The 22,084-nt window shown below is 42.3% G+C and overlaps 1 protein-coding gene across 1 annotated transcript in view; it reads left to right on the top strand.

Annotated features, from left to right (window-relative positions):
- The first annotated feature begins 18,994 nt into the window (after window positions 1-18,994).
- LOC149784449 (dolichyl-diphosphooligosaccharide--protein glycosyltransferase subunit 2-like) overlaps window positions 18,995-22,084 on the top strand; it is a 67,837-nt gene continuing 64,747 nt past the window's right edge. Inside the window, exon 1 of the mRNA XM_089932990.1 lies at window positions 18,995-19,021. Coding sequence (XP_089789116.1) covers window positions 18,995-19,021 — 27 coding nt within the window. The remainder of the gene's footprint in view (window positions 19,022-22,084) is intronic.

The following is a 22,084-nucleotide window of genomic DNA, read 5'->3' as shown; positions in this document are numbered from 1 at the left end:
TCTATCAGGTCTTCAGTGTCTTTGAAGATTCTCACATTCTCTATCTCTTCTGGCTTCGGTATCAGACTGTGTCTGACTCTATGCAAATTCACGTAGGCTTCGTTTAGCTTAGCTAGTTTGGAGCACATCTTCGTAGGAGGATGAGTCGACAATGGATGGTTAGACTGGAGGCTACCCCGGCTTTAAAGTCAAAGCGCGGACGTGAAGGAAAACATCCCTCCACGGTTTTCGAGCCGCAACGTTCAATGAGTGTCATGAGAGGGATAGTAAGAAGTCAAAGAGCATGAATCAAGATTCCTATAGCCAAACAAAAGACAAAGGCATTTTTTTAAAACACAATATTTTTTATTCAAAAATCACTTAACACTAACAAACAACTATAACATTTAACAATAATCCAACAATATAACATCAAACATTTTTTCTAATCACAAACATTTTTTCAATTAACACTCTACTTTAAACAGGGCTGACAACGTTGTGAATGAAATTGTGATTTCAACTGTTGGAAATCATTAGGTCATTGATGGACACTACGTTTCCTAGCTTGAGATAAAAGATAAGCATAATGGTCACAAAACCATTGATCTACTTTCACATCGTTTCTAGAAGAAGAGCGAGGATCAAAATGAGTCACTAAATGTTCTAAGGAATAGCCCAGGCTGCGATGATGCAGAAAATACACACAGTACTGTCCACACACCAAGGAATCTGTGCCTTGTAATTTCACATTATTGAATCGGGTGGTCTGAGCATTTCTTCTCATAAAGTCAATGATATTGTCTTCCAAAGGGGGCAATCCGTACGAATCGAAATATTCCACACATCCTTCTTGAGGAAAGTAGACGCTACCCAGTGCGTTCCTGGGAGATGACTGTCGTCCGTGTTGATCACATAAACTAGATGGTCTTGAGGTTTGCGATGAGGGAGTTCATCTTTAGCACAGACGACAGGATTCCAAGAAGCCGTGTACGAACTGTAGTTCAAAAGGTAATAAAGTTCCCAGGTATCCATGTTTTGTGTGGGTTTTTTTCTTCACAGGTAATGATAAGTGATCAGTTAAATCCTGACTTTTTGCTTGAAAATGTCTGACAAGTAAAAGGCGTTTATATCCGACTTCTTACTCTGGTCCAAGAGAGATTCGATGCGACGGCACTCTAGAGACGTTAATGGAGGAGAAGAATGTTTATCCAAGCTTTTATACCACTCGTTCAACACGAATTCTATCTCGATGTGATCCCAAGCTTTGTTCAGATATTCGTCCAATTTTTCTTCTTGACTCAACATCAAACATTTGTCGTGTTGAATTTGACTGGGATGATCGTTGTGACATCCATAGCACTCTTCCTTGATCAATTCTTTCATTATATCTGCCAGGAATGTAGCAAAACAGGAAACTAAATGGGATTCTTGTTCTGGCCATCTTGACTTCATCATGATAACTTCTTCGTCTTGGGATTCTTCTTCTTCTTCTTCCCCGGTCTCCTCACATTCCATCTCCAAAGTTTCTCCACTAGGTAAAGAGGGATAACAGTCTTCCATGGCTTCTAATAGTCTAGAATGACTTCTCTCAAACTGTTGATTTCTATGGTATTGTCAAATTCAGCATACAGGAGGACGTTCACTGTGTGATCTGGAGGTGGATTTTCAAACTGAAGTTCCACACGAATCTGACCCGATTTTACAGGGTGGAAATGTCCCTCGTCGCTGCCTTGGTCTGGAGTGAAATCAAAACCCCACAAAGCATAGCCTCCTGCATAATCGTCGTACGAAATACCGTGACTGGTGTTGGTTCCTAACTGTCCCGTGGCTTCGTACAGGGACAAGTACGATCTCAAATAATTCTTCGCGACACCAAAGTTGGGCTCAAAGGGTCGGGTACACAAGGTCTTGCCGTCGCGACTGACTTCGATCTTGGACACATTGTAATGTTGAAACTCAAAGGATTTTGATCGTGGGTTCCGTTGAAGGCTGAATTCCTGACGATACCAACGATCAAACGTTTGGGTAACTGTCCTTGGAACAGATGATCTTCGATCATAGAACGCTGTCCAGCGGGAATAGTGAACGTTTTCACTTCTACGCGTCGTATCGGATACTTGGCGGTCGTTCTGCTCAACGTCTGACTGACGTCGTTTCCCACTTTAGGTAACACTTCCACACGACGCACGTAAAGTCGGGCTTCTTGAATGATAGTTTTGTATTCATTGGCATGGGCCATCAAATGGAAAGCGGCACTGCTACGATTCAGTCTCAGACGGATATCCACCCCGTTCAGCAAATACTTTTCTTGTAACCGCATGTCCAAATGCAAACGATCCATCAGTTCTAAACTTCGCCCTTGTAGAATTTTCTTACGACGGTCGTTAAACCCCACATTGTGAGGATTGCCATCTTCTGTCAGGACTGTGTCGCTAAACGTGGCCACACCTACCGTGTCAGGTTTCCATACCACGCAAGCATCCACATGAGTATTCTTGGCTTCTTTTCCGTACGTCAAGAGATTTTCCAGGTAGGCTCGATATGGGTAAGTATCCATGCTGCTGCTGACCAGTTTGTTATTCAAGTACAAGTCCACTTCGCTGAACAAGGAATGCATGAAATTGTTGACAGGAGCTACTCTAGCATCGCCTCCTGGATTGGTGTTGTCCGTTTTGATCACTTTCACTTTCAAATACAAGTAACTGCTATTCAGATCGATGTAATCTTCGGGCTGACCTTTGATTTCAAACTCGATGGGAGCGGAATCCGTCAAAGAGGAGACGGGGTGAAATTCCATCCACTGGGATTCTTGCATGGTCATCATGGTGGGTGGCATGGCAAACAGATCCAGTTCCGACTTGGAACAAGCGCAAGACTCTCGGTGCATCATTTTTCTCTGTGTCTCAATAATCGAAAACGTCTAAGTCTCGGACGGTTCTTCTTTTCTTTGCCTTTCTAGCTTTTGACGTGTGAAGTCTGGTGAAAGGGTGTTTTCTTCGTCGTCTCTTTCTGCCTTGTCCTTGCTGAATGCCTGACTCGGTAGCGTGCAGAGCATTTATAGGTGTTTCTCGTCGGCCCAAAAGGTCTTTGCCCGTTTGCAGCAAGACATTTTTGCCTGCCCTCATGAAGGCTTCTTTAGGATTTTGTTCGTCGATGATGACATTTTGGAGAAATTCTTTGACTTGTGTCAGTGCAGCATCTTCCAAGGCGTGCAAACCGCGTGTCACCATCGGTTTCAACACCGGGGCCACCGAACGAAAGGCCGATTTTAACATATCTCCTAAACCGTGTCCTCGCTGTCGAGCAACCCCCCGGTACACTGGATACATGACTTACGAGTCGTGAGAGAACCGTTTTCGAAACTGGAGTTTCACCGTGACTTTTCCTTTGGTGAATGAAATATTTTGTCCCACATCTCCTTTTATAGTAATGTTGACCGTGTCCAAATACGACTTGCTGACAGGCAAATAGTGAGGATGTACAAATTCGCGGTGAACGTCGTAAGTGTTTCCACCTTCCTCGTCAGTGACCGTGGCAGAATCCACTTTGAAAGGAATGACACGCAGTAACGGTGTGTCCCACCACGTTGTACTCCACCACATCGGAGTATACAAACATCAAATTCAGTCCTTGGTTCAGTTCTACCGGGGCACGAAATAACTTGCTAAAAGACTCGTTGTCGTAAATGATTGGTAATTCGTTTTTCTTGAGCATGACCATTCTCATGTCCATGTCTCCGCCCAACATGTCAAACAATTCAGGACAAAATAAAATGGACAGGATTTTACTCCCGTCAAATTTCATCAAAAAGCGACGAGCTGCTTTGTGGTATTCCATGGTGACACTTTTTTGACACTTTCCAAATCTTTCAGAAACACGACATTAAACCTGGAGGCTATGGTGCTGACCAAATGTTGACCACTAAAATAATAGCCTGGGAGAACGAACAAGTGATAGGTGGTGTACTTTTGATTTTGTGTGCTAGGTGTTTTGATGTTATATTTGCCATGGGTATCCAAGTACAGTTGCATTTGCTCGTAATAAACTTCCACATCAAAAGAATTTTGATTGGGAAGGACATTGAGGACTTGGGTCGGGTGAATGATTTCTACTAAAGCCACTTCCCAATGGGCTTCGTGATCTAATGGGATGGTCTGAGGTAATTTGGCCGTGTAAGAGCACAACGTGTTCTTGGGAAACACCTCCATGGAACTGTCACTGGGTAAGGTTAAGTAAAATTGGTTTTGGTGACTCATAATTCCAGAGTTCTGTGGCTGTCCGAAGGGTTACTGGACGTCAGAGGCGTGTCTCCGCTCAAAATAGGGTTGTTGTTGTTGCTGTTGGAGTGGTGACTGACACTGGCACTGGACACAAGGTTCCCGTTGTTCCCGTTCGAGGAGAATTTCAGGGAGGGATTGGGAAGCAGGTAACCGATGCAACTGCTCAATAAAATGGTCCACAATTGTTTGTCTCCTTGTTGCAAACTCAAATTGGCAATGGCTGCCCCGATGACACCACGAAGATTTGGCAGAAAAAGACGATTTGCGTTTTAGGCACACGTTCTCCACACCACACCCACAAAGGTTGTTTTTGTAAATCTTGCAGAGAAGAACTGGGTGAAGGAGTGGTCGACGTAGCTGCGTCTGTGTGAAAGGGCATGATGGTCACTTCTTTTTATAGTCGATGACTTGCGAAGCGTCGATCCAAGAATCAAAACTGGGTGGATATCCTTTCCAACGTACTTTGACTTCTTTGACACGTCGTTTGCCCACTTTACGGGTTCTGCGTTCGAGAATGCTTTCGATGTCATACACGTCGTCTTCTTTTTTGGTGACACGTTGTAACTCGGGCAAATAAAACGTTCCTTTGACTACTTCTCCGTTCATGTCTTCCAATTTATCGACGGCAGGATGACGGACATGCACTCGTCCAGTGACGCGAAACAATTCGGTCGTCCAGTTAGGTAAGTAACCTTTGTCGAAAGTGCGTTTGGTTTTGCCAATGCGCACCCAATCTCCTACGTCCAACACTCCACTTTTCTTGGGGACAGCCCTCGTCGGGGACGTACCAAACAGGCGCTCAAACACCAACACTTCGTTGTCGGGAGTCACTTCTTCCGGGGCACGTCCGATGCTTCGATGGTAAGATTGGTTGTACGCTTGCACCAGGTGCGGTAAGATGTCGATGTACTTCAGAGTGTGGTGATGCGTAAAATATCTCCACATGCGTTCTTTCAAAGTGCGTTGAAAACGTTCCACGATGCGGGCTTTGGTTTCGGGATTCTCGGTGGTAAAAATATGAATGTCACGTTTCTTTAATTCTTTTTGGAAAGCTTGGTTCAGAAATTCGGTACCTTTGTCCGTTTGCCATCGAAGAGGGTGACGACCGCTTTGTTTCAACACCCGTTGCAGGGCTCGCACTAACTCGCTGCTCGATTTGGAAGTCAAGGGCACGACCCCGGCAAATTTGGAAAAGACGACGATGACACAAAACAAATATTTGTAGCCGCGATTGTAGCTGGCCAAATGAGAGATTCGGCTAAATCGGCTTGCCATTGATGATCGATGCCTTCCACTCGGGTGCGACTTCTGGAAAACTTGCGTCGAATGGGTTTGTGTAAAGTGCAGGTAGCTTGTTCTTGAAACCATCGTTGCACTTGGGGTAAACGGAGACTTTTCAGTCGCGTTTGGCAGTACGATACAATTTTTGAACTCCTGTGTAACCTGCAGGATGGGAGGGATCGTAGTAAATGCTGGCTAACACTTTTTCCATTTGTTGGTTTGTGTGTTAATAAGGCACCCACTCTTGGAAGATGCTACTCTTTTTCTCTTGGGGTACTTTCTTGGATTGCAATGCTTTGCGTGTGCGACCGGCAATAGGTGTCGAAGAGGAGGATGTCGGAACAGGGGATATCGGTTCTTGTTTCACTTCTGTCTTCACTTTCTTTTTCTCTTGTGATGAAGAAGGGGTGATCATCATCTTTTTAATCCATCCAATTCTGGAGGTAGGTGGTGTTGTTAACTTGCGTACTTTTTCTGGTGGAGTCTGAAACCCTTCCTCTTCTTCTCCTTTTTCTGTCTTGGTCACTGGTAGTCGTGGTGGTACTGGTGATGGTGCTGGACTTTTCATCAAGGTCTTAAAATCTTTAAGAGTGGGTAGAGCTGTTATGTCTAAAGCTTTCTGGTGAAAGAGTTGCAGTCGTTGCAAGAGTTGAGCGTACTTTTGGGATTTTTCTGTTTCGGACAAATCTTGGCGATCCATCAAGGACTGCAGTTCGTGTTGTAACTGGGACATCTAGCTCAAATGGGGATTAGGAGGTAAATGCGGGGTGCATTGTTCTTGCCAACGATGGTATTCCATCCATCGTTTGTAAGGCACTAAAGCTAGTTTTCGTCCTTCCATGGGGTTGTCAAGGGTCGATTCTGAGATCTTGGGACTTCAGAGGGCCATTTTATCTTCCTCCCACCAGTCCTTCCAACATGGTTCCCAAGACTCCTTTCAGTAAGGGACCTAGCAAGAAGGGTAAAATGCCTCCACGTTGGACCAACATCTTCTTCTTTTGGCCAAGGGGAATTCTTTTTTGAACCATTTGGCGAAGAACATGACGATGTTTGCCTAAGCATTGTTTCTGGTGTTTGGGCAAAGGGATCGTGCCTTTCAACACGTTCAAATAACATTCGCACACGGTATCGATGACCTCTTTGGAAGGTGATTGAATGAGTTTCTTTCGTAGGGGTGAAGAAGCTTTGGACAGGACAGATAACATGTCCCCATGTTTGACTAAACGAGGAGGCAGTCCTTTCCTTTTCTTTCCTTGGGGTTGTTTAGAAGAGGGATGTTTTCTGGAGGGTGACATCTTCAGGAGCACCAAAACACTGATACCCTTACTCGGTCACACACCTTTTTTATACTGGAACGCGTCGCCACTGATTGTCTTTACGTCGTATTAACTTCAGGACAGGCATGACACGTGGTGCAGGGGTACGTAACAGACTAAATCGAGCCAGTTCTTGCTTGGACAAATCCAGTAAACTTTGTAACATGCCCGATCTTTCTTGGACTTTGATTTTGGGAGAAGGTACTTTGTGAGCAGCGGCCACTGCCACTAAATTGGAGGGTCCTGCCACTGGAGAATTTCTTGGGGTCATCAACGGAGAAGTTCTTGGTGTGATCAACGTCTCCAAGTACTCTTCAGTTCTTGGTGACATCAACGGAGAAGTGAATGAACCTGAGGCTATCGGAGACGCGGTCACCGCCGTGGCAGGTCGTGCTTTGGGAGTGTAAGGTTGCGTCCTGGCCGAAGTGCCTCTCTTGCGACTAGTTTTCTTCTGTGGACTTCTCTTTTACTGGGGGCTTTTTCTCTGTTTCTTTTTCTGGGGACTTCTTTTCTTTTTCCGGGGTGGTGTCTGGTAAGAGAAGGGTCCCGCCACTGGAGAAGTTCTTGGATACACGGGTCTTCTTGGGGACCTGGTCTTTTTCTTCTTCTTGGAGATTCGTTTGACTTTTTTCTTGGGGAGAATTTTGGGGGCATTAGGATCCCATCTTAAGAGAGAGCGAATGATGACCCCTCCTAGAGTACCGCTCCCTCCAGGTTTCAAAATGATTTATTTTTTGGTTTGAGTGTCGATGCGAGGATCGGCCAGTTGGGTCAAAGCGACTATGTTTCGATCAAAAAAGCGTTTGGTTTGATGAGGAATCTGAATGATCCCTTGTAGTAATTGACGTGCCGTCACCGTGAACCATCGTAAGACTTCTTTGAGACTAGCTTCTAAGACACAAGCTCGTATTTGTGGATTTTTTTCTCGACTGACGCCATACAAGGCACGAATCAATTTGACGGGAAGATGCGACTGAAGGGACATCATGTTCAAAATGTGTGTGAGACAGATGAAAAGTGTCTGAGGTTTTTATAGATTTTTTTGTGGAATGAAGTTAAGTCGAGGACGAAGACGTGTACAGGACAGGCCCTCCGTCTTGGCACCAGTGGTGAAACAAGTGGGTACGAAATCGCAAATTATCGGGGGTCGTAGGTTTCAAATCGACAAGTAAATAGGCGTGTGGAGTTTGAGTGGCATCGTCGTACGCCTGAGTCAGCCAAGGTGTCCCTAACTGTTTGGCTAAGACTTGCACTTGCGATTTATCTCGAGGGCTTTTAAACAAGACCACGTAATGTGCATTGAGACTGATGGTGCGATGGGCTTTACTTTGTTGAAACAAATTTTGAGTAATGTAAACGACACTGGCATTACGATGATGCCCTTTGCGCGTGAACCACAGTTTAATTTCTTCTTCGTCTTCTCCTAACATGTCGTCAAAAATGACCAAATGGGTTTGACGGGAGTCAGAGACGATGCCGTCGTCTTCTTTAGGAATGCCTTCCACAAACACGATGGAATCGCCTTGACTTTCTCGCAAGAGGCTGTACGCCGATTGCCACTCTTTGTAACACAACACGATGCGTTGAGGTGGTCGATCGATCAAATGATGTTTATGTTCGATCAAGCGTTTGACGAATTCGGTTTTGCCTGAACCGCTAGGTTCAGCAATGAGCATGTTAAAGGGATGGCGAAGGTACAAAGCCTCCCAACTGGCACGATCTAAGTGTTCGTCGATGACTTTGACAGTGGAGGAAGAGGGAGCAGAGACAGCAGAGGTAGCCATAGTGTGAGGAATGTCACTTGTGACACGAAAACAAACAAGATAAGAGTGTATATACTTTTTTCAGGACACATTTATTGAATGTTTTAAACATGAATACGAAAGACAAAAATACATAAAAGCCAAAGGCTTAAGTACAACGATAAAAGGCACACGATAACCATCAACGTGGAATAAAAACAAGTGTCTGTACAACATGTGTTGGGTAATGTTCTGACCAGTTCTATAGGGGGTAAGGTCACACAAGTGTGTCCTCCCGAAAGGGTCTTTCAGGGATGTCCACGATAGTCCTGTCCTGGGTGACGGGTTCTTCTGGTAGTGTCACTAACACAGGTTGAAAAGTGACTTTTTTCCTTGAACAACTCTCGTGCATACTGGGCCACTTCTTGGGTCCAAGCCTGAAAACCCCCTTTTTCCAGTCACGGACATCTGTCCAATGGGGGTGTAAGTCACAAGCTACACACACATCGTCATACACGTCTTCGGTAGCTAAAAGTTGACAAATCTTTTTTTCCTGTTGAGGTCGAGAAGTATCCAGATGAAAACGTAAGGCTTTGAGCAAAAGGAGTCTTTCGTGACCATTTAAGGCCGTTGGGGTGGTAAGTACTGTTCGTAAAGAGTCCACAAGGAATCGGTGGTAAACGAAATCCCAGAAAACAAGTCACTAAGACACACACCACTTGCCGACCCAAACTGAATGGATACAGTTCTTGTAATAATTGATGGTAATGATCCACGGTTTGAATATGGTCATTGAGTACCTTCCACGGAATCTGTTCAATTACATGTGACATAAGTCGTGGCATGGCAGCCTGTTTTTATTCTTTGTTTCGGAAACAATACACGTACTTTCTAGCCAGAGATCTTCGTTCTCCAGTGGGAATCTAAATCTTGCATACTGTAACCGAAACGTCAGAGTTTATTTAGAAGTTTCCTCTTCCGCTAAGTAGATTCCACGTAAAATATGTTGGTAATCCTTTAACTTGTCTTCCTCAATGCGTTGCACTAGGTGAATCTCGAAGTAACCAAAATGATGAACACGTGGATCATCGGGGTCCTGGAAGTATTGAACAACGTCTGACCACTGAAACAATTTCTGACGAATCAGTTCTCTTATACCATTCAGGTACCAGTGGTTAAAGATCTGGTGACGTAACGGATGCAACTGTTCTTTACGTTTGACTTGTATTTTGACCAGCTCTCGATAAATGCGTTCTCTCAACTCCACAGGCAAAGCACGAATGTTCTCTAGCAAAGTATCCATGAATAGGTCATACTAAATCCTCTTTCTAACACAAGAAATGTACCGTTTGCACAGACATGGTTTTACTTCAGTGCCAAATTTAAATCGTTTAGTCACTAATTTACACATTACAATTCGTTCAGAAGTTTCCTCTTTCACTAAGTTGACATCGTGTAAAAGATGTCGGTAATTCGTTAACTCTTCCTCTGGAATTCGATGCAGTAAGTTTACATTGTAGTAGATAGAATCATCAGTAGCAAACCAATCCTTTTTAAAACCAGGGGGTTGTTGATCAATGTCTGTCCAATGGAACACTTTCAATTGAATCAGTCCTTTTCTATCATTCAGGTACCAGTGATTAAACATCGGGTGACGTAACGGATGCAATTGTTCTTTACGTTTCACTTGTATTTTGACCAGCTCTCGGTAAATCCTTTCTCTCAACTCCACAGGCAAAGTGCGAATGTTCTCTTGTAAAGTATCCATAAACAGATTATGGTAAGTTACTTCAATGTCTCGGTCCCACTAAGGGTAAGTAATGACAATTCGGTGACCATCGAGCATGTTCTACGTAGGCCGAATCTTGTGGTTCCCAGTGGTGAAGTGACACACCGCAACTGAAGCACTTGACTTTATCTCCTTCGCCCAAGTAGAACAATCTGGCTCTGGCTAATTCTTCGGGGGTCGGTCCTCCCAAATACTTAGGCCATTTTCCTTTGAACGATTGAAGACGATTTTCAAAGTCGCAGTATTCCGACAAACGTATAGGGAACGAATATTCGTCTTTCACAGGTTCGTTTCGATGAGGGTTGGGTGACATGGACAGGAGTTTGCTCAGGGCTGGATGAAATCCGTAGGGGGGTAAACGTGAAGGTGAACATCCACCTTTAAAACGAAACCCAGTAAAGTGTCCAAGAGGACGAGCGGCATCGCTTTCGCATCCCTCAGTTTTGACACGCACAGCATCACTTTCCATGATAGGGGTAGTGAGAACAAAGTTCCCATGATGCTTTACGGCATCACTAAGGTCACAGCGTACAGCATCGTTCCCATCGCAAGGCTCACAATCGCATTCCACTTCAGAAGCCCCAAACTTTAATTGTGCCTTTCTAAACTTGTTTTGTGTTTCTCTGAAAGTATTCATCTTGTTCACTTGGTCTTGGTAGTCACAATGAACTATCGATCTTGCCTAGGGTTCCTTTTTATATACAGACCAATACTGGCGTGTCCATACGGCAAGGTGAAATGATTGGGAAGTCGCACTCGCTTCTGGTACACGATTTGATAGACCTTTTTCCAAGGGTCGACTGACGATGTGGTGAGTGGGTAAACGTACAATCTTGTTGGGTTGATAGGTGGTCACTTTAAAGTGTTCATCCTCTCCAGATTGCAATGCTTCTTTCAATACCCCAAAGTTGACCACACGACTGGTACGATAATTCAGAGTCAATCCTTTCACTTTACTTCGTGTCCACTTCTCCTTGTGGGTCCCGGTATTCGTAGCCGTAATTTTTTGGACTGCCACTGACGAAACTTAGAATCTTGTCGTCGGGATGCTCGTCTGTCCAGGCTCCTAAACGGTCTCCTTCGATGTCAGGGTGCTGTTGACTCGGGTGATGGATGTAAATGCAACTGTCCGTGTCAAAGTACAGGACGCGTTCCCCTAACAGTTCTAAAGCTTCGTACAATTTTAAGCGAGCATGAGCTGTCACGTAAGCCGCAATGATGACATTTCCAAAAGGGTCGTCTTGTACAAAGTCCAGATCTTCTTCGTAATTGACAAAGATCAAATCCTCGCGAACGACGTCCACGTGTTTCATGAATTTGGTTTTGTCGTGAATCATCTGAAAGTAGCGGGAAGGTTCTGTCAAATACTCCGTCTTGGGTAAACACGGTCGTTGTGCCATTTTACCCCACAAGCAATTTAACATCACTTTGGCAAACGATCGCCTGCCTTCGTTTTTCTCGATGTGGTCTAAAGAGATGCCTTCTTGTTCATAGTATTTCTCTTTGAATTGTATTTGGTCTTCGGAAGTGTGACACCAGGACGGATAGCCACTGGCTTCTTGTTTCAGTTTCAAAAAGGCATCCACGTAGTCTGCGAAAATGCCTTTATGCGTGGGGTCACCTTTGTGGTATTGTTGTGGCTTGGGAAAGTGACAAATTTCGTACACTTCTAACAGTTGATATCCCATGTCCAGAGCTTTGAACAATTCTACGCTGACCCAGGTTCCCGTCAAAGCCCGTTCTTCCTGGGTGTGCTGACAAGGTTGATCTTGGTTGCACGTTTCGGCACAAGTACGGCACAAAGGAAACATCAGTTTGCCTTGGCAATGGTGAGGTAAGACGGGATGGTACAAGTCATTGGGAGGCAAAACTTTGCACTTGATCAAGCCTTCGTATTGTCGAATGTTTTTCAGGTCGATGTGTTCCGTGAACAATTGTGGGTGCCTTGCAGGAAAGCGACAATATTTGCATACGTAGGGATACAGCGAACACACGTCCAAGTATTTGATTTCTTCTCCTTTCTCTTCGTCGGCTTGGTACTGCAAACAGGTGGCATTGGTCCTTCCTCCGTACAAACTATCCCTTGGGTACAGGGGGTCCATGAACTGGTAACTTTCCACGAGGCGTTTAAATTCGGGATCAGTATTCAAACAGTGATCGTATTCGTGTTCCCACATTTCCACCACTTGGTATACTTCCTGTTCTAACTTTAGGCGTCGCTGACAAGTGGCCTGGTACAAGTCTTCCATGGTTCGTTGTAAAAACTGATTTTTAGTTCCACGGTCAGAATAACAGACGGGACATCCGTGAAATAAGCAACCGTTAAACTCGTACACGATCTTGGGGTTTTCTAAGTCCCAGCCATCGACCGAATGGTCTTTTCGCCCCCTCCGTTGCGGGCATGCTGAATCCACTTGTCTTCCTTGTCGCACAAGTAATGTAACCAGCGTAGGGCTTTGACCGAACATTGACGTTTGACATAGTTGGTCGTTTGAGGACTGATGACAGATACGGTGTTTTCAGGCATGAATCGTTGGCGGTACACTAAGGAACACGCTTTGGCAATTGTGCAAGCTTCCTTCAAAGGATCGACCTCTCTGTGTTCCATGAACAGTTCTCGAAATTTTCCACAGCAACGTCGTAACATGTCCACGTCGGAACGACAATACTTTAGCATTTCTTCCTGAAAGTCGAAAGGGTCGGAGGCGTGGGCCTGGTACCAAGCGTAGAAAGCTTCTCGTTGTTCGGTACCCATGTTGTCGGGGTCGTAATAATGAGCCTCAGGCAAATGGGGTTGAATGGCGTGTTGATTGGCTTCCGTATTGAAAAAGTGTGGAAAGTACCCTTTAGCCATTTCTGTCATTCCAAACGTTTTAGGCATTCGACTCAAAGGCATGGCCAAGTAACTTATCGGATCTTTAAACCGTACTTGTCCCACTTGCATGAAAATGATTTTGGCTTGGTTCAAAGTCACTTTAGGACGTTCGGTGCCATGTTCCGTATAGTACCTCAAAAGAAACTGTCCATCGTATCCGGAGAAATTGTGAGCCATCACCGTGGCATGACGATGACAATCTCCGTAACTTTCGATGTCCTCTTGGCTCCACGTCTTGTCGATGGGGTCTAAGACCCATCGAGCGAAATCGGCTAGCGTGTTCGGTCCCCGAAAGATTTTTTTACGTCCTCCAGGAATCTTGCTGCAGTGTGGGCAATGACTGAAGATAGGTTCTTGAATGCACTTCTCGCACGCTCGATGAGCCACGCAGAAATTAGGAATGTGAATACCGGTCTCTTGCTTGCATTCGAAATCAAAAAAGATGAAATTGCCTTTCTTCTTGTGACCGTCCTCTTTCTCTGGTGGGGGCTGGTATTTTTGCACGTAGCATTCGTGTTCCAAGTCCACGATGTGGTGACAAATGTGACATTTTTTCTTTCCTGAATATACGTGTGTCTTGGCAATGTTGGTACATAGGCCTTGTCCACACGTAAGGCACAATCTCAGGAGTTGACAAGCACATTTCTGCTGTCAACCTTGCGTCTTCAGATGTTGTTGGTAACAGGCAGGGCTGACAAACGTGCGCAGACAAGCAGGACAATGTACTCTTTCTTGTCCTTCGCTCAGACAGGGTGGAGAGGCCAAACATCCTGAGCATTTCAATCCGCAATGTTTGTGTTGCTCTCGATTATTATAACCATGGTCACATTTCTCACAGTAATAACTGTATCCCAGGAATGCAGTGATACTGGTAATGGTATCGAAATGGTCATCGTGATAATAGACATGAATGTATTTTCCGTCCTTAAAATCTTTCCCTCGAAACAACAGAGGTCCGCGCACTTCTTGAGGGTGCACTTTCAAGGTGTAGAATGGAGCTAGGACATCTTGCAATTTTTGCATTTCAGGAATGCCACAGGGTGTGTCTTTGGACAGTGCGGCTTGTTGCAACAGGAGTTCTGCTTCGTTTTGTTGTTTGGCTCGGTCCGATTGCGAATAGTTTTCCTGGCTCTTTTCCATTCTGTCGTGTCGTTCTTGTTGGCATAGGTTCGTCCCACCACGATGGCTCGGGCTAAACACATCTGGTCTTGAGAATTGTGAATTTGGACGAGACTCTTTTTGGTGCTGCGAAGGTCGTTCACCAATAACACCTTATTGCATTGTCCGGTCCCTTGAGGAGGAGAGACGTGGGTCATGTCCAGTGTGGCTTTTCCATCAGTGATGTCAAACTGGTCATTAGATTGTTGCACGTGTTGAATCTTGTCCATGACTTTGGAAGCAGTCAATTCTGCGGGTCTGCTAAACTCGATCCAAACAGGGGATTTCAAACCGTCGTGTTGTATGGAGAGTCTCAAGCGATCGTCTTCTTTGGGTTGACATTGTCGCTTGAGTGCGGTGAGCAAAGAATCAGTGATGAACCCTTCTGCTTTCTCTAACGGTACTTCAGCCTTGAAATCTTTAAACTTCAGTGAGTATTTGTAAGCCGAGGTTCTAAATTTTCTAGAGGAGCGCTTTTCCGTCTCTAGAATGGAATAGTACTTTTCAGGGTTGACTAAGGGTGGTGAACTTTGTTTAGAGGGTTCGGATTCTGGTTCACTCATGTCCTCTTCAAAATCCCTGGCATGAATTTGTGCCAAGACTTCAGTTCTGGTACGAGGCGATAGATCACGTTTCTGCCTCTTACTTTCTTCTTTCTTCTCAAATGAATAGGATCGTTTCATCTTGAGTGAAAAACGTCAAATGACTAAAATTTAAACAGCATGGACTAATTTATAGTCATGGCAGACCAGCGTATATAAAAGGGTGTGTGTCTTGTCCTTTCACTATTCATTTCACTCTCTAACCGAGCACAACGATGGAAGAGACTAGCCAAATCGAACGTTTCATCAGAGCTTTGCGAGGGGTCATTAGAAAATTTTCTTCAGACCAGCCTTCGGACTACTCTCCTTCTTTTCGAGATAAAAGTGAAGATACTTGCTGTATCTGTCAGAAGAAAGGGCATTGGTCTTCAGAGTGTCCAGACCGTCAAAAAAGAAAAACAGGGGTTAAAAGAGACAAAAGTCAAGATACCTGTTATTATTGTCAAGAAAAAGGACATTGGTCTCCAGATTGCCCAAAAAAGAAACAAGAGGAGTCAGAAGAAGAGAGGGATTCTTCAGAGGAAGAAGAAGAGGAGGAAGATAGCAGACAGGTGAAGAAATAGAAACAGGAGAAGAAAAGAAGAAGGGAAGAAAGTGAGGAGGAAGAGGAGGAAAAGACTGTGACGGTGAAGAAATTTAAAAAAACAGAGACTAAACAGTGAGACAGAAGAAGTGAATGTACTTTTTAAAGTGCTCTGTTGTGAATTGTGAATTGGATTGTAACTATTTATAAAAGAATAAATTAGGTATAAAAGGTAAGTGTCTTTGAGTTTTGATTTTAAATTTTTTGTTGTTGTTGTTGATCTAGGGTTTAACGCCATTTTTCAGCACATGATAGGCTATACATGGCGGCCAGTATAACTGGTGGAGGAAGAACCCTGGAAAACCCAGGGAAGAACCACCGACCCACGAGAAGCTAATGGCAGGCTTTCCCACGTACCCACGCTAGCCGAGCCTTGGACTCGAACCCACGCAGACAGAGGTGAGATGGCAGTGATCCGGAACAGTGAGCGCTTTAGACCACTCGGCCACTCGGGGACCCTTGATTTTAAATAAGAAGCTACACTCATGCACTCATATACACGTACTATAGGGGTAAAATGGGGTTTTTGTTGGGGTTTTTTTTGAGTTATTGGCAATTGAAAGTCTATCTCTTTTCGAGATAAGTGGGTGGCCCTGAAAAGGGCATTTGGTTTTTGGTGTAGGGGTGAGTTTAAGCAATCAACTTTAACTGCCTTAAGCCTTTGCCACGGCCGAGGCCTACTTCTGATGATGATGATTGGGTTGAAATCACTAAGGGTGGTACGGTAGGCTTAGTCACAGGGTTGGCGTGTTTAGCTCGGGAAGGTCGTATTCTCGTCGGTCGTGATAAAGAAGTCTGATACATTTGTTTCAGACTTCTTAACTCCGCTAAAATGTCTAACAGTACCGTGACCGTTTGATTTTCACCCTCTTGTTTCTTTGCTGCTTCTTCTTCTTGTTTTTTTTTCTTACCTCTTCTTGCTGTTGTTTCTGTAAAAGAAAAGCTTGTTCCGCTTCCTTTTGTCGTTGTATAAATTTCTCCAATTCTTCTTTCTGTCTCTGTCTAAAATTCTCCACGTGCGGTAATGAAGAAGGTGACGAAGGTTCCGGAACAAATTCTTGCGAGGTAAGAAAATCCACAAAATCCCAATTTACCTGTCCGGGTTCCCTTGGGTGGTCTCCACTGCTGGTGCACCCCAATTGATCGTTTTCTGAGTTTCTGTCATGTTGAATAACTGTCGCATAGATTGACTGCACACAGGCGCTAGCGAATCTATATAGACCACGTGACGTCACAGACTGTTCTCTTCGGATTGGATGCGAGCTGACTGAATTTTGTAACGCGTGTTTGGATTGGTCAATGAACTCAATCCGTTTCAATCCTTCCTCTTCCTAGAAATAAACGCAGTTCACTGCATTGATTTACCTGTTCTCGTCGCCTCAGCATGTGGACTGACGTTGAATCTTCCACCCTTGTGTCAACAATGATGTTCAGGACGGACATACCAATGTGTGTCCGATCCGAATGGACAGTTGTCCATAGGACCGCCAGCAACCTATGGATACGTAGGATTTACGTGGAGAGGCAAGGATGCCTCAAAAGAGTTCTGATTTACGGTCCTACAATGAGACGAAGCCTAAGGACAAGAAGAAGTCACAGATGCCCTTTATGTTAAGGGCATATATGAACCCAAAGGACCTTTTCAGGGCCACCCACCTCTCTCGAAAAGAGATAGACTTTCAATTGCCTACCCCATTTTTTTTATTTTTAAAAAAATCCCCTGTTCAATTCCCCTTGTCCCTAGACAGTCCCACGATTTATTCCCTATGTTCAATTCCCCTTGAAGCTCAACAGACCCAAGATTATTTTCCATGTTCAATTCCCCTTGAGGCTCAACAGACCCAAAAATATTTTCCCATCTTAAATTCCCCTTGAAGCCCAACAGACCCAAAAAATTTTCACATGTTAAATTCCCTTGAGGCTAAAGTGACCCAGGTGTTTTCGTAATGTTAAATTTCCCATTGAGGCTAAAGTGACCCAGGGGTGTTTTTAATGCTAATTCCCATTGAGGCTAAAGTGCCCCCATTCACTACTCACACTTATACCTAAGGACAAAAATCATTGGAAATAAAGTGACAAGAAATTATTTATTTTTCTTACACAGGAAACAATCACAATAAATTAGTTGTGATTGCACTGAAATGCAAGTAATGATACGACATACATCCACTGGATGAGTTGCTACAATATATATATATATATATATATATATATATATATATATATATATATATATATATATATATATATATATATATATATATATATATATATATATATATATATATATATATATATATATATATATATATAGTGTGTGTGCGTGTGTGTGATGGACCTTTGTCTATGGTCGAGGATAGGGATTAGGCGCGTACATTCTATTTGACTTGCTTGTAAGTAATAAATAGATTTTTACTTGGTTTCCAGTCCAAGACCTAGTCTTGATTATAACCTTAGAAGGTTCGGGAAATTAATTTGCTTACAGTTTGTGGCAATTTTCCATTAAGATTAGTTGTTGATTTTTCTTTCTTCAGAAAATATTATTGCGACATAGTCAAGTCAAGTGTAGTAGTATTTTAGGTTGAGATCAACAAGATTATTAATCCCTCCTTAAATTTCAGTCTGTAAAAGTATTTACTGTTGTGTTTGGATATAATTTAGGAGGAATCATTTGTTTGCAAAATTGTTCATTGGAATTACAAAGTGCTTATTAACCTTCGGACTAAATTACTGCCCTGGGACTTTTGAGGACTCATTCAAGGACATTCTGGATTATATTATTGTGACACATGAAAACTATTGATACATTAGGCACATTAAAGACTATTGGTTCATCAGTTCTTTCAAGATTGGAATTCATTTTGTAACATAAATGGAATTCCTTCAGAACACTATATACTGTAAATTCCTTTTAAATTTTCACTTTGTATTCTATGAAAATAAATTATTTTTTTGAAATTTACTAAACTTGTTGGTTTTGCTTCTTCTGTTACTACGTTTAAGACCATAATGTCGTAACAATAGGAACAGGTAACAGTTGTGACTTTCCTGGATTCTGGTATTATTGTTTGGTTGTTTGTCAGCACACATATTTTCTTCATTGTGTTTCTGCTTTGGTTGATTATTTGTATTTTTTACATTTATTTATTAATTTGTCGATCCTTCTGTTTGTATGTTTATGTTATGGGTAGCAAAATTATAAATCAGAGCTCTAGGCCTCATCTTTCGAACTTAGCACTGATAAATAAACTTTGCTATATTAGTTCCCTCACAGCAGACTGAGAAATAACAATACCTATGGAGATTTCCTCATATGTCATAGATGTCTCTGATGATATTAGAAGATTTTTTGGCATATGAAAATATTTGTCATTAGAAAATAGTAAATGGCGGCAGGGAGTGCTTATTCGCAGGTAATATTAAAATAAATCAAAACTAAGTGTAACTAATTGAGGATACTCCCATATATTACAGCATTTCAATTGTTGCCAGGATACAATTTTGACCAGCTAAATCAGAGGTGCACAATCTTTTTGGGCCAAGGGCCAGACTGCATTTTCTAAGGCCACTCGAGGGCCGCAAACACTCATTTCTTTGATATAATTGCCGTTCACGGGCCAGATTTCTGTGTTGTTTTAATTTGCCCTGAGGGCCGGACAGAACACGTTCGCTTGCCGGGGTTGTGCATCCCTGATCTAAATGTTTAAAAAAGAAGAAAGAAAAAGGAAACCCCAAGCAAACAAACAACTACTCAAGGAAACGGTTGTATCGCGCTCATTTTTAGGGGATTCCACCCCAACACGTTATAGTGTATATAGTGTATAACTGTGCGTTTTTTGATGTCTTTGTTATACTAAGATAAATATTCCATAATCTTCACCAATGTCGGGAAACTACACCCACCCCAATGTTTTTAGTTGTGTCTTTTTTCCCCAAGAAATAAATATTTTTTTTTGTTATAAATAAAAAACAATATTTATTTCTAAAGTTTACAACTTACCTGTATTTGAACATCTATCGAAGATGACTTTTTTAACCTGGAATTACCCTAAAAGTTGTCTTGCTGACAGTACAACTTTGTTGCTTAAGCTACAAGAGTCTTATTAACCATGAATCCGGACAAAAACGTCTTTCCGGTTTGACCAATGACGCCTCAAAATCATTAATACATGTTCCGGTTTATAACTGAAACGAACTGTCAGTTTTGATTATACTGTAGTTCGTGCCAGTTATACAGCTTCGCTATTCAAGGTTCTGATACGATAACCCTATCTACACCTTGGCGGATCGAACAGATAGTTTAGTGCTTTGGCCAAGCAACATTATTGGATTTCATGAGTTGCCTCCCTTAGTATGTAATGCCAACTAACCAATATCGTGTTCCAGCGGTGCAGGCAATTTACTTCAAAAGGATACTTTTTACGTTTAACAATCAAAGTATGACTATGTACTGGCGGAAGCCATTACAGATGTATTTGAGTGAAAGATATTTGTACAAACACGGACCGGCAGTGGAAACTTGTTTATTATCAGTCCCGTCAAGTTGTGTGCTCCCCATGTCTCGATCATGTAGGAACAGTGTTCAAATTTGAATAACGTAATTTTGATTCGATCCGGTTGCTCTGTCTCATTGTTTCTTTCACATTTAACTTGGTGATCTGAATCGGAGACAATGTAAATCGAATGTTGATTGTCTATATGAATCATGTTGTATAGGCTGATTTGTCCGTATCTGCCCTTATCTAAGATCATTGCACAAATTGTTAACCGACCGTCTGTGAGAAGTATGCTTTTGAAAATGATTAATGTATAATGCTAATAAAACGGTATGTATGTTATTTAGATCTAAAGGTTTTGACATTCCAGTTTGTATTGAATGAAGACGTTTTACAATTTGTTACGAAATTTACATATCATGGCCATGTCATTTTTGCAAACGTTTCTGGCGAAGTCTATTTTTAATCAGAGCAGAACTGTGTTAAGATACTAACATGGAAATACAAAAACGTTTTAATCTTGCTAGAGAACTTAAATGTTAGAGGAAAGACATTTTTATCATCCTGAAATCTTTTATTGCAGAGTTGTACTTCTGTACCATCATACAGAAAGCTAATTCTTGTTAAATGCGTTTATTTTTTGTTTACATCGTCAAGATTCCACTGTCATTAATTGGAAACCAGAGTATTGGTTCTTTGGTAAATATTAATTAATAACTCTAAACATTTGTCTAATTTATCGTCTGGGTCGATCACAGTCAATTTTATTTTGGAACCTTTGCTTTCTATCGTATGTTTTGTTGTACAGAAATATGGACGGAAAATAACGATGTGATTATAAAAAAATATTCCGTCTCTCAGATTAAGTGCAATTAGTCACTCCACAAATGATCATGTTCTGTGGTTGTTTCAGAACCATATACATGTCTACATATCTAAAATAGAATGGATTTTATATGATTCCTTGAATGTTACACTGACCGTCTGAAACGAAATAAAGAGAAATTTGTGTGCATCTATGATCTATAATACTTTGAAACTGGATGCTTGTTGTACATTGGCTAACTTAAGAACACTAACCATCTAGTCTGTTATCGTATTTCTCAAACTCATTGCATTGGATATCAGAATCATAATTGGTCATACATGCGTTGATTCTGTTTCTGAGTCAAGAATTCTTAGTCGCTGTTGCTTCAACGGAAAGCCATGGGAATAAACCATGCTTGGTATATCTTCTGTAGTCGCAAAGATCTTTTCTATTGCCGAGCTGTTCTTCTTTCGGACATTTTTTTTAACAGTATCAAAACAACTTTCAAAGTCAGTCTAAGAGAATAACGAGTAGTTAAAGGTGTATTAGTTACTTTGTCTTTGATATTCCGTTATTTAGTAGTAAACGAAAGCTATTCCAGTTATGTACTTGTTATTCACCGACTGAGGAATCTGTTTCCAGTCATTAGTCCAAGTAGCATTCTCGATTACTCAATTGCTTTGGCGAGTGTAATGTTAAATCTTAAATCCTGTGGAGGAGCGCACGACTCCAGTTGGCAATGATCTGCTAGTATATCTAAGTCATGTGGTATCCTAATCCCGTACATCTTGACAGTGATCTGTTTGTTTCCCAATCCTGTACATCTTGACAGTGATCTGTTTGTATCCCAATCCTGTACAGCTTGACAGTGATCTGTTAGTATTTAAAAGTCAAGTGGTATCCTAATCCTGTATATCTTTAGTAACATGATTTTGCAGATTATTAACTCCTGATCTCAACTTCACAATTTGTCAATCGTGGTACATTGCTCCATATTTTTCTCCTCAGTGAATCAGGTATTCACAAATTTTTATTTGTAGTGACAATAATTTAGTCGTTAAACTTGAAAATATCGTTGCCGTATGATATGGTTTGCATCTCCTTTAACTTTCATGGCAACTGTGACACAAGAACTGCAAGTTACAGCCATTAGATTTGGGCTGAGCTTTCGT

The sequence above is a fragment of the Sinohyriopsis cumingii genome, chromosome 14, assembly GCF_028554795.1.
Source record: "Sinohyriopsis cumingii isolate HCF-2022 chromosome 14, ASM2855479v2, whole genome shotgun sequence".
Classification (NCBI taxonomy): domain Eukaryota; kingdom Metazoa; phylum Mollusca; class Bivalvia; order Unionida; family Unionidae; genus Sinohyriopsis; species Sinohyriopsis cumingii.
Note: the sequence above shows the minus strand (reverse complement) of the source record. Positions and strands in the feature narration are given on the sequence as shown.